Below are 13,612 nucleotides of genomic sequence, written 5' to 3'. Positions count from 1 at the left end.
TAATCATATTATGGTTTACCGATTATTCTCTGATTTTTTACAGGATATGAAGTGAGCTGTCGGGATTATTGTTATTCTCACACTTGGATAATTCAAAAGAAAAAATAGATTTGCTACGTAATTATAAAACAAAGATTTAACTAATCATTTCCCCTAATAATTTTAAATATACAAATTCTAGTGAACCAAATATTTTAAAATTGCTCAGATCTACTAATCCTATTTACATCTCTCTCAGCTAATAACTTTGCCCTTATTCTTCTCCTTTCGATGATTCTTCGGTAAAGGGGTTTGGGTACAAGTTCATCAAATGCCATATTCAGGAGTCCTGCACCAATAGCTAGAATGTAAAGCCACCAATATATTGTATATGTTCCAAAAATTTGTTGTAAACCTGGTGTGAACGTCACAATTAATGTGCTGCTAGCACTTAAGCTACAAGCAAAATGCAGCCATGGGTTATTAAATAGAGGCGTTGTAAACCAATCCCAAGTTCTAACTGTATACGCTCGTAGCATTTCACAGAATACAGCAGCAATGAAAGAGGCCGTCCTACCTCTTATTGTCCCAAAAGCAACCAAATCAATATACTCGTCATTAGTTATCTTCTGTTGGGGAATACACCAACCATATTTCCCAGCTACACAAGAAATGCCCAATGTCTCTGCTTTTTCGTATATACTTTTGACATATGGAATTTCAGAAGGTGAAAGTGTTGAATTTAGCTTTCCTTTAGTGACACCCAAAATTTGTTCCATGCTATTTGTCAAAGGGTTATAAAAATCGATATTCGTTACCCATCCAGTTTTTTCTAAGTCAATTAAATTTAATCTCCATTCATTAGTTTGGCAAAAGTATCTATTGTTTGAGTCGTGGAGACAAAGCGACTCAATTGTATTCCTCTGAAAAACTCCTAAAGATGTATACATTGAAATTATCAGTACTGAAAGAACACAAATTGCTTCGAAAATGGCATGAGGGATATTTCCAAATATCCACCAGTCCCTTGTCATTATTGGACTTTTTTTTGGTCTGGGAGGAACTCTCATCATATTTGGGTCTGGGGGGTCAACGCTTAGTGCAACTGCAGGCCCACCATCTGACATTAAGTTTAAAAACAATATTTGAAGTGCAGCTATTGGAATAGGAAGTTGTGCTGCAATTGCAATTGATAAATAAATTATTTCTCCAATATTTGTTCCAAGCAAAAATGCGACAAATTTCTGTACATTAGAATATATTTTCCTTCCTTCTTCGATTGCATTTACGATTGTCACAAAGTTGTCATCAAGCAAAACCATTTCAGAAGCACCCTTTGCAACCTCAGTGCCGCTTATTCCCATTGCAACTCCAATATCGGCAGCTTTCAGTGCAGGCGCATCGTTTACACCATCCCCTGTCATTGCTACAACCTCCCCCTGCCTTTGAAGTGAACGAACAATTGCTATTTTATCTTCTGGTTGAGCTCTACAAAATACACTTACTGATGAAACAATTTGATCAAACAATTCATTTGACAAGTGTGGTCTAGATGCATCACCGTTCTCGTGCAATTGGTTACAAATAATAGATCCAGATGTCGTATTTTGTAAATCTGCACTCTGCTCATAACTGTTATTAGATTCGTACTCATCCGCAAGTAATCCAATTGACCTTGCAATTGCGCATGCTGTTGGCTGTTGATCTCCTGTAATCATAATTACTCTCACGCCTGCTTCACAGCACTTAGTGATTGCCTTCTCAACACCAGGTCTTGGAGGATCGAGAAATCCAATCAATCCCAAAAGAGTAAGCTCATTTTTGTCCAAAACGTATTGTAATCTTTTATCACTACATTCTTCTGTGACTAAATCAAAAAAATCTTCACTGGTTAATGGAAGAATTGCAATTCCAAGAACTCTCAAAGCTTCTCCACTCAAAACTTTATTTGTATTTTCTATTTCAAGAATTTCCCTGGGATTTATTTTTTCTGAATAATCTATATGAACTATAGATTCTCCATTTTTCCAATTTGTATTAAGCATAAAACCTAAGTGTTTAACGATTCGGTCAGGCGCACCCTTCAATATTGCAACGTGAGTGTACACACCAGAATCAAGATTATCTACTGTCTTTGAGTACCTCTGAGGATGAGAATTTAAAGTTTTATTTTGAAAATTTGTTTGTTTATTTGATTTTGAATCTGTATTTGAAAAAAATACATCTCCAAATTTGTTCGGTGTGGCAAGGGAATGCACAGTCATCATCATTTTTCTGGATGAAGTAAATGGCACTTCTGCGGAAGGGACTCTTAAATACTCAATTTCATCTTGAATAGCCAGATTTACCCTGTTTTCTGCATTGGCTCCATCAATTATATAATTGTTTAGTTTGCTATCAGCGGAGGTTGAATTAAGTACACACTGAACTGGAGAGCTAACTGTGGTTGCAACTTCAGCACCAGCATTGTTCCCACTAATAGTTTTAAAGTTTTGAACATTTAATTTCGAGTGAATTAAATGACCAATTTTTTTTGTATTGCTTTTTGATTCATTTTCTTGTTTCCTCAAGTCAAATGTTTTGTTTTTTATTCCATATGATGCTTTTGCTGCAGCCACAACTATCGCTCCTTCACTCATATTTCCTCTGGTTTTCCATGAGTTGCTGTCATTATCATATACTAAGGCAGTTCCGTAGCTGTTTAAGTATCCTGCCAAAAGTGCACTCCTAACATATTTAGTTTGAGGAAGATGGCCATTTATAGGGTCTCCAAAGTCTTTACAAACCGAATTGTAATTAATGAATTTGTATGGGATTCTGTCATTTGGAGGTATTTCATAATTACTTTCAAGACTATAATTCTCTGTCATCTCTATTGTTTTGTTTTTATTTAAATGTATTAAGTTCATTATTTCTTCTTTAATATTTTGCGTGAGAGAAGATGATAAAAAAACGCCTCCATTTGGGTCACTTCCCCTTGTAGGGTAAAATGAAAAGAGGCAAGAGTTATTTTCTTGGTATTCTCCATAAGATGGTGATTGATCATTGCCTATGGAAGATACATTTAATGATTTGGTATTATTTCTACAGAAGGTAGCTAATTTAACTGCTGTCATTTTTCCTTCTGTTAACGTGCCAGTTTTATCACTACAAATAACTGAACAGCATCCTAAGGTCTCAACTGCTGGTAGCTTTCTAATATTAGCTTTCCTTCTACACATTTCGGAACACCCAATTGATAAACAGATTGTGACTACCATAGGTAAACCTTCAGGTATAGATGAAACGGCAAACCCAACAGCAACAAGAATAATTCCGAAAACAGGGTTGCTGTTCGGATGAGATGGATCTTTATAATTTGTAAGTAAAGCCACAATTACTATTATTACCAATACAATTAGTGACATAAATCCTATAAATCCACCAAGTCTATTTAGCCCAATCTGTAACGGCGTACCGTTATTTGAGCCACCGCTGGCAAGTTTCAGCTGCTGTGCAATTCTTCCTATTTGTGTATTCATCCCTGTAAGTACGACAATTGCCTTTCCTGTTCCATTCGTAATTGCAGTTGAAGCAAAACAAATATTTGTAGGGAAAGGATTATTTTGGTCAGGGCTGATCAAGTGTTTCGATACATCTTCGGATTCACCAGTGAGCAAAGCCTCATTACACTTAATTTCAGTAGCTTCAATTAACCTAACATCTGCGGGAACACTATCACCAGTTCTCAACAACACAATATCGCCTGGGATTAAATTATAAGCAGGTATTATATTTATAATTCCGGACCTTATTACTGTGCATTTTGGGGAGGATAAGTCTGCTAGCTTTGCAAGCGCATTAGATGCATTATTTTCCATGTACGTTGCAAGGCTTGCATTAATCAAAACGATAAATAAAATCCCAACTCCCTCAACCCATTCTTGAAATGCCAGTGAAACTATTCCTGCAACTAATAACAATGAAACAACAAGCGAGGTAAATTGACTAAGGAAAATTCTCCAAATTGGCTCATGCTTCTCTTTTTGAAGTTTATTAGGGCCATATTTTTTTTCCATGAGCTCTACTGCCTTATCTTCATCAATCCCATCAATTACATTCGCAGATAGCTCATTAATTAGCATATCTAATTCAATTTGACTCCAATAATGTATTGGTTTTTGCGCTTCACTATACTCTAAAGTTTGCTCTAGTGCTTTTGAGACAAATTCTGGATCCCTTTTTCTCGCCTCTTCAATTGTATCTGGTAGCATTTGAGTTGACATGCTTAGCTTATTAATAACCATGTCTTGAACGGCAGTTTCATTATACTGTAAATCTGGTATACTTGAAATAACGTCAGAGCTTAATTGTTTTCCAAAGTAATTGTTTTCGTTTGAATTAACATAATGGTTAAGCAAGTTACGGCTAGCTAACAGATTTAGCCTATTTTGTAGGAATTTCTGGGGATTAGGCGAGCAAGTTTCTGGATTTGGCTCCTCATCAGCTACTTCTGCGTGCAATAAATGCCTCCCGTTAGGCGTCATATCAACAAAAACACTCGCACTTGAAATTGGTGATACAATTCTTGAGGAAGGGGACGAATTATTTCCCATACAATTATATGTAGCAACATTTGGTGAATATGAGTTTAAGTCCTTTATAGAGGACTGAGAACTCATTTCAAGCAATTTTTCGTCCTTATTGAAAATGGAATGAAACGTATTTGAAGATTTTGTATCCATAGAAGATTGAACAGCTTGATTCTGTATATTTGGCTCAAAAGAATCATCGCTTCCTATCATTAAATATTCTAAACAAAATTTTCAATATATAAATCGAATACTTTTGAATAATTGTAGCGTGGCAGATTATAGATTGGTTAGATCATGCTCGAATTCGAGGAACAATATAATTTTTTTTTTCAAAAAAAATTTAACCTAGCGCTAGAATGATCGGCTGAACTAATTGTAGGTTAGAGGTAATCATACCCGTTTAGAAGATCTACCTCTTGACGCTCTTGTTTCATTTCTGGGCCTTCCCCTATTGCAGAGCCTAGTAGCATCTCTTTGAGTCATATCGTCTTTCGCGGCACTTATGTTCTCATCACTTATTCTGATTAACTTAATATTATTTCCACGAATATAACACTCGACCATCTTAAAAAAACCATTCCCATCTCTTGAATTACAAATTACGTTGTTAAGTGCTAAGTTCATGAATCCATCTACACCTGTCAATACTCCGGAATACGTTTCTCCATTTTTCAGCTCCACTAACTAAATCAATTAAGTTTTTCAATTAGATAAGAATTAACTTACTATTGGCTTGTGATGAGCTGCCCTGATTACAGACAAAGGTAGCTAAAAACACAGTCAAATAATATAGCTAGTTTAAAAAAGTTTCAACCTACCACCATATTAAGAAGTAAATAGAAAATGATTAAAGACAAAGAGACGCGGGTTTTAAATAATTTAATTCCACGATTCTATAAAAATTCTGCCTTCAACAAACATTTTTTTAATAACATCTCTTGAAAGATGATCGGAAACAATAGATGCAACTTCATTTTTGATCCCTGCAACAAACTCTTTCTTTCCACAAATATACATTATTGAATCGTTACGAACAACAATCTCTAATATTATTTCCTTGTAAAAAGGGATTATGTCTTTAACGTATTTCTTTTGTGTCTTGGAAAAAGCGAAAAATACTTCATTTAATGCACCTATTTCTTTAAGGTCTTCAAGTTCATCCTTGTATATTATTTCATTTTCTGTTCTGCATCCATAAAATAAGTACGCTGGGTTCATAGTTATTTTATCCTTAATAAAAAAATATTTTCGTTCATGTAATAACGCTCTAATAGGTGCAATACCACTCCCGTGTGAAAACAAAAGTGCCGAGGAAGCTATATTATTTATTTTAAGAAAAGATGGTCTTATAACTCCAAGAATTGGTAAATTTAAGTCAAATTCGAAAAGGTAGCTTGAACACAATCCTTTTATAAATTTTTGTATTTCGCTTTTATCTCTCTTAACATTTTTTTCATTTACTGATGCCGGAATATGGCCCTTAATGCACGTACTAATTGTCAAATCAACGATTGATGGCGAAAAAAGTGAGGAGGAAGAAATCGAATAGCTCCTTGTACGTTGTCTAATTCCATTAAATTTAATAAACTCTTCTACTGGTATTGGAATAAGACTTTTCATAAAATTATCTATAAACAAATGAAAAGAAAATCTGTAAAGATCTCTATTTTCATTGAAAAAATCTTCATTGGAAATTAAATTTCCTTCTGTTGGATTTAAATAAGGAACGAACTGTAGCATTACAGAATGAGGAGGTAAAGTCATAAGATCAAAGTAATACTTTAGTATGTGCATTAAAGAGTAACTGTTAGGAAATGGGACATAAATGTTTTTTATCATGCTGTTTATTGGCACAAAATCAACCATAATGTTCTTTAAATCTTCAGTACTTTGTATTCCCAAAACTTTTCTTGAAAAAAAAATAACATTTTCGTCTAGGTTTGGTGGAAGTATATCAATAACATCAAACGTATTATAATATACATGCTCAGGAAGATTAAGTTTTAAATTGAAAATTTGCCTTTCAATACCATCAATAGTTTTTGTTACACATAATAATTCCCTACTAATGGGCCAAAATTCTAATAACTTGAAATAATTTTCAGAAATATGGCAATTCCCAGAAAGAAAGTGATTATGAATCGAGGTTTCATTAAAACTTCTCAATTTACAAATGAAGCCATCTTTTTTTCTCGTTTCAATTAAATTAAAATGGTTTTTTGAGAGTTCTTTGTACTCAAAAATCCCAAGCCTACATAAAAAAGTATTTTTCCACCATGCTATCAAATCAACCTCATTACCATTCACTTCATCTAGAGTTGCAATTTCACAATATTTCTCACCTCCAAGTGAAGAGATTAATTTATCAAGTTTAAAAGCTGCTGAATTAAAAGAATATTCATATATAGAGCTTCCAAGACCAATAATAGTGTATCTTTTTCCTAAAAATATTTTGCTTTCAGATTTTATCATTTTTGAAAGATAACGAATATATCTCCTCGATGACGCCGGAAAGTTTCCATTTCCGCACGTTGAAATTACGAAAACAAATGCCGAGTTTTTTTTATATGAATTAATGCCTTCATCCAGTATTGAGTTGATCTCATGGACATGGGCCTCAATACCTATTTTATCTAGAAGTTTTTTGAACAATTCGGATATTTTTCTCGAATTCCCTGTTTCAGTCGAGTAAAATATCGAAAAATTTGATGGAACATCATTTTGTATAAATTCAACACTTTTCCAAATCAATCTTCTCAGAACAAGAAAAAACCCAACAGAAATGTTGCATATTGAGAGATAGTTCAGTAGATTATTATTAAAAAAAAAAAGCATTTTATGTTGAATTGGTTGCGCGGTAGACGAGTAATATAAAGTTTTAACAAATACAGATTAATGAAAGAATAACAAGCTAACGTTTTGGTAACATGCTATATTTACAGCTTAAAAGGATTCTCAATTTTTATTGATAAGCAAACGCCTCCACCACCTTTGCAGAATTATTGCAGCCTTTTCCCTTGTTTGCATTATACCCCAAACTAAAACATTTAACGTTTCATTCCAATTTGAACGCCATCTCCTGAACGCTCTTTGAAGTATTATTGATGATTTAGTTTCTACATCTGATTCTCGTGCCATTTCCTAATTTAATAAAATTTTCGATGTAACGCAAAATCTTGTTAAATCTTAAATGAATATTTTTTCTTTTTAAAGAAATATTAACATGGGTTTGTGCTACAGGTGTTTGTGAGATAATTCGCCTTAAATAATAATTATTAGTTCATCCAATGATAATATAAACAAATTCTAGAATGAATAATATAATTTGTGTCAATAATATTTATTCCAATATGTACAATTAAATTTATTAGAACTTCCAATAGTCAACTAAGATAAATATAATATTTAATTATGGTTATAATAATGAGAATAGTTATCAATTAGTCACTTAGAAGTATTATAAAGTTTTCAATAATATATTGCAAAATAAATGTAGTAGTTAATATTTCCCCCCCCGCACAATAACTGGCCGGATGCTCATTTTGTTCACTTTATCTTTAAAAAAAAAATAGTCGATATCCAATTATTATGTATGAGGAATATTGAAATACTTGAAAACAGCTGGATTAGCCATAATACTGATAATAATGCTAACTTTAATAATGATTCTATATTATTGAAATGCATAAAGAGCGAAATAGAAAATATTATCAATACATTAGTTCATAATAACCATCATTTTTCTCAGATAAAATACTCTAAAGAAATAATTTACTCATTCGAATTCCCAATAGTTTACCAGTTCCAATTAATACTAGAAAACATTGTAATTTCAAAGAAATTTATAATTGAAGAATGCAGTCTAGAACCATTTTTTGAAGTTATTCAATCTACAGACTATGGAGGGCATGCAACGGCATCAGTCTTAAACGCCATAGATGTTTTTATTTTAAATAATGCAATTTTAATCGAAGATCTGAAAAAACCGCTGGTCATAAATAAAGTAATTGAAAGTATTCTTAATTGTAAGTTTGCTGCCTCACATCTAGAGACTGACGAAATTGCACTCCAAAAACTATGTAATCTGCTTGTCAATCTAATCGACTCACATTTCGGTGAATATATTTCATCAGAAAACTTAATAAAAAGCGTCTTAAAGTGTTTTCAAATCTCAAGACAACCGAGGTCATCGCTTTTACTTCGATCATTAGGCGAGCAGGCAATAAAGAAGATTGTTGCTATTGTGTTTTCAAGATCAAAAGAGTTTCAAAAAAATGAAACATGCAGTTACGACATTTCACTAATTAGAATAGTTCATTTTTTATCAGTTTTGACTTTTTTTGGACTTCCCAATACAAATAAAAATGATATGAAGATGCTGAATTATTTAATTGATGATTTAGATGAATATATATCGAAAATGATTAAAAAAACAATTCAAGTGGGTGGAATAGATAGCTCCACAAATCAAGAAATCAGGAAAATGGGTCTTGAACTAATGAATATTGCAATTGAAAGTGGAGGAAAATTTCTTAATAGTTACCCTAAACTAGTAAACAAAATAAGTAATAATTTATGTGTGGATATGCTGATATGTGCAATAAAAGAACCATCTATGCTCCAACTTACATTGAAATGCATGCTGAGTATTTTTATTAATTTTAGAAACAATACAAAAACTCAATTGGAATTTTGTTTAACTGCAATTCAATTAAGATTAGCTAATGGTGGAGATGATTATAAGGATTTGTTACCTACAAATATCCCAAAAACGCACATTTCATTAGAGCAAAGAGAGTCTGCTTTAAATTCACTGATAGAAATATGTAAGTATCCTCAATTCATAGTCGAAATTTTTCAAAATTACGACTGTAATATGTACTGTGGAAATGTATTCAAAACAATAATTAATACTTTTGTAAATCAGTTTAAAATTGAAGGTAAAAGTTCCAATAAGAAAAATTTTAACTTTAAAACATTTACGTTGTTTCAACGTCTTGGTCTGAATGGAATACTATGTACTATCGGTGCCATTCTAAAATCTATTCAATCAAATGTTGATATTGAAAAAAACAACTGTTCAAATGGTGGTGTAAATTTGGAGGTGAATTTACTAAGACAAAGGAAATTTAAAAATGAAATATCCAATTGTTCCGAAAAATTCAACTCAAATCCTTCAAATTTTCTAGATGTCTTTAAAAGTTCATTCTTATTTAGCTCAAACTCTAGTCCAATAGATCTTGCAAAATTCTTCAGATATTCTCAAAAAGTTGATGTGATCACTCTTGGTGAATACCTTTCAAAAAACAAAGAATGGAATAACCAAGTCAGGGCTGCATATTTATCAACATTTAGCTTTAATAGAAAATCCGTTGTTTTGGCGTTGCGTGAAGTGCTTTCAACATTTAAATTACCTGGGGAATCTCAGCAGATTGAAAGAATAATGGAAAGCTTTTCATACGAATACTTTATACAGCAAGACCTTTGTAACAAAGATTGTGAACAAGAAACTTCTCAAATTAGTCAGGGGAGTCTTACAAGAATGATCTATTACTTTGAACATGAGACGAATAAACAGAAAATAATATTACTTGATAATAATGATACAATATTCATTTTAAGTTACTCAATTATAATGTTAAATACTGATCTACATAATAATCAAGTTAAAAACAAAATGACAATCGATGAATTTATCAAAAACAATAAAGGAATTAATAACGGTAAAGACTTACCTAAGGACTTCTTGATTAATATCTTTGAAACGATAAAAAATCATGAAATCAAGCTATCTGGGCTTTCTAATACCACCAAACACAATAGAAATCATAATCAAATAGACTTAAGTGTATGGAATAATTGGATTTCAAAATTCTTTATTGACAGATATCCAATCTGTTTGATAGATTCCATAGCAGATAAGTTTGAACCTACGAATAGTATTCATGATGAAATATTTGAAACTATACTAGAGTCTGGGTCAGTTGATTGTGTTTTCACCGCATTTGAAAATTCAAATGATATTCAAACCTTATTCAGATGCATTTATGGAATTTTGCAAATAGCATATCTTTGCAATCTTTTTTCAAAAGGTAAGCGCATTAATGAAATTCTCAAACGCCTTTCAAAGTATATAAACCTAGACTTATCTGCGAAATGCCAATTGGTATTGCCCGTATTTGTTCAGATCTCCAAATTGACATTGGGCAAATGGAAAAAAGATTCGCCTTGGGAGACTATTGTTGAAGTTATATTTTCATTAAATTCCATAAAAATTGCTCCAAGTAAGTCATTTGAGTGTGAAGAGTTAACTGATAATCAAGGGAGGCCAATTTCAAACTATTCTAATGTACAACATCCTAAGCTTTGTTTATTCCCCAGAACCAAAACTTTCGGAATTTCACATGGTTTTGAACCTTTTTTTGAAGTAATTAATAAAGTTAATGATTCTTCTGAGAATATAAAGGGACTAGAATTCAATCCAGCGTTAGTTTTAGATAAAAAATTGCACATATTACCACTAAAACTCACCAAATCTATATCTTCAAATAATAACCATTGGCTAAGTGATATCACAAATATTTTATTTAGATCAATTGAAGAAGATGACGAAGAAAACTCGAGATTTTTACATGAGCCACCAAATATTGTTGATTCAATTATGCAGATAATAATTGAAGAAGATATAAAGAACACAAATGAAAACTCGAATGTTCCATCTGAAATAATTCTCTCCTGGATTTTAAATGGCTGCTCTCCCTATTTGTCACTTTCAATATACGCAATTATTCAGAATTCATTAGATTGGGGAAAATATTTTAGTTTTATAAATTCAATTCAAATAAACAATGTTTCATCTTTCTGGGTAAATTACAAGCTACCTACAATCTCTGGAAATTCTTGGGAAATGTTTTTTCATTTATTTTCAAAAATACTAAATTTATGCGATATATTGATAGAAAATTTAGAAGGCATGAAATATTCAGACTACGGTCCTCTAATTAAAATTTTGAAATGTTCTGTAGACAGTTTTCCTTTGTCAGATAAGCAGTACTCCATTAATTCCGAAATAGCAAATGATTCTTTAGTGAGTATTAATTCACAAGCACAAGTTAACATGCGAAATAATAAAATTACTGAAAGGGAAACTTATTCTGATTGGAGTCCTTTGCTTGAAATTGATAGAAACAAAATTGTGAGTTTTAGAAAGATATCTGATCCACTATGCTCTATAAGTATACTTATGTCACTTTTATCACTAAAAGTTGTTAAAAAGACGGAAATGAAAATAAACTCAAAACTAAATGAAATGATAGATCAATGCAGTAAAGAAAATCTTGTAACGCTCGAAGTATTAAAATTTTTTTTAGAAAATTTGAAGAGATATTCCATTTTTTGTTCTGCAAATAAAGAATTTACAGATGATTTTCAAGCTGATAAGAAAAGCATTGAGACTTCAAATTATAATAATGATAATCCACGCTCTCTTTCTAGATCGGAGTTTATGTTTGCAGAAAGAATTATCACTAATTCGCTTCTAATACTTGTTAAGCTCTGTGAAAGCCACGATTCCGAATTAATGGTTCAAATAACCTTAATACTTGAAGCTCTTCTTCAATTACATCCAATAATTTTCAGCCTCCATTCTGAAAGAATAATTGCGGTCTTTCAAATAATCATGCGACCTGAAAGTACAAATGAATTAGATTCGATCCAAGTTATTACACAAAACACTAGCCTATTTTTAATTTTCCCCACAGAGCGAAGTGTATTGTTAATGCTTGGAATATTACAAAGAATGGTTTATATACCTTCCGTTTCTGTTCTTGAGAATTGTTCAAAGGTTTCACCAGAATTCTACCCAGGGAAACTTTCAGACCCTCAAATATTGATATTATCATCTCTTGAATGCCTAGGAATGTGGTTGTATAACCCAAGATATTCTTCATTGCTATATAATAATACTTCACTAATCATTCAAACACTAGTGACATTTGCGATATTTACTCCAACCACTTTTAATGGAAATGTTGTTTTCACACCAATAGAAAGTGAGGAAGGTGTGGAATATAATTATGATGCAAATCTGCAGGCAATATCACTAATATTCTCTTTATATTCTTTATTTGCAAATTTTGAAAGCAAAACGCTTATTTCTCAAGTTGTTCATACTCTTTGTATAGCTGCCTCTTTCGGCCCAAATATTGTAAGAAATCACACAATAAACCGCATTCAACAAACACTAGGCTCTCAGCACTTGTCTAGCTCTTGGTTTGTTAGCGACCCTTGGATTTGGTTAGATTTGATTGAAACAAGTTTCCTTTCACTAATTACATTTGATTTTGAATTTCCATACAACTTTGAAACAAGACGAGCAAGTGACAACACATTAATTCTTTTGGATCAGCAGTTTAAAAGTAGGACAGCTAAATACTTTCTTGGTGAAAATACTGTTTATAAGCGAAAAGTTCAATCTATTACTATCGTATCTAAAATTATCCTTGCTAGAATAGATCTATTATTGGTGCCAGTTTCTATCCCATGCGATCATCGAATAAATGATAGATTCAACTCTTTTTGTAATTGTGAAACTTCAGAAACGAAATTTTTATTATTGATTCCAGTGCTCATTAACTTAGTAATTGTGCTTGTTAAGAATTCAACAGGATCATCTTCTGTTTTTTTTTCAGAAACTATTAAGAACTTACTACTTGTAGTGCTCAGTACGCATATTACTGCAACATATGATGAATTAATTTTGAACCCAATTTTATATTATGGAAAATTAAATCAAGGTGAAATGGAAACTAATCTATGCAAAGTACTGCAGGCGTCTTTATCAACTGACATATCTGGGATTGTATCTAGTATTATTGAAAACTATGTCAAATCACCCATGCCTGATGTTGCATCTGAGCTATATTGCATATTGGAATCACTAAAAAAAAACAAAAATGATAACTCTAGTAAACAACAAAATTCTATTGAGAATTAATAAGTATTTTTTTCGAGTTAACGCTTTCTAATGCTAGCTTATCTTCTTGTATTACAATTTAAGC

General features: G+C 32.0%; 3 protein-coding genes across 3 annotated transcripts; 1 reads left to right on the top strand and 2 right to left on the bottom strand.

Annotated features, from left to right (window-relative positions):
* Nucleotides 1-194: 194 nt before the first annotated feature.
* On the bottom strand, nt 195-4,763 carry ELE39_001694 (P-type ATpase involved in cation transport; the record flags this gene model as incomplete). The annotated part of the gene is made up of 1 exon (XM_067344733.1): nt 195-4,763. One exon carries the CDS (start codon nt 4,761-4,763, stop codon nt 195-197), a length of 4,569 nt encoding a protein of 1,522 aa, XP_067201909.1.
* Nucleotides 4,764-4,943: 180 nt separating this feature from the next.
* On the bottom strand, nt 4,944-7,388 carry ELE39_001693 (NADPH-cytochrome p450 reductase; the record flags this gene model as incomplete). The annotated part of the gene is made up of 3 exons (XM_067344732.1): nt 4,944-5,237; nt 5,280-5,301; nt 5,473-7,388. 3 exons carry the CDS (start codon nt 7,386-7,388, stop codon nt 4,944-4,946), a joined length of 2,232 nt encoding a protein of 743 aa, XP_067201908.1.
* Nucleotides 7,389-8,145: 757 nt separating this feature from the next.
* ELE39_001692 (sec7 domain containing) lies at nt 8,146-13,548 on the top strand (the record flags this gene model as incomplete). The annotated part of the gene is made up of 1 exon (XM_067344731.1): nt 8,146-13,548. The coding sequence occupies one exon, from the start codon at nt 8,146-8,148 to the stop codon at nt 13,546-13,548; it is 5,403 nt and encodes a 1,800-aa protein (XP_067201907.1).
* Between the last annotated feature and the right edge of the window lie 64 nt (nt 13,549-13,612).

Source organism: Cryptosporidium sp. chipmunk genotype I (assembly GCF_004936735.1).
Source record: "Cryptosporidium sp. chipmunk genotype I strain 37763 chromosome Unknown contig_19, whole genome shotgun sequence".
Lineage (NCBI taxonomy): Eukaryota > Apicomplexa > Conoidasida > Eucoccidiorida > Cryptosporidiidae > Cryptosporidium > Cryptosporidium sp. chipmunk genotype I.
Note: the sequence above shows the minus strand (reverse complement) of the source record. Positions and strands in the feature narration are given on the sequence as shown.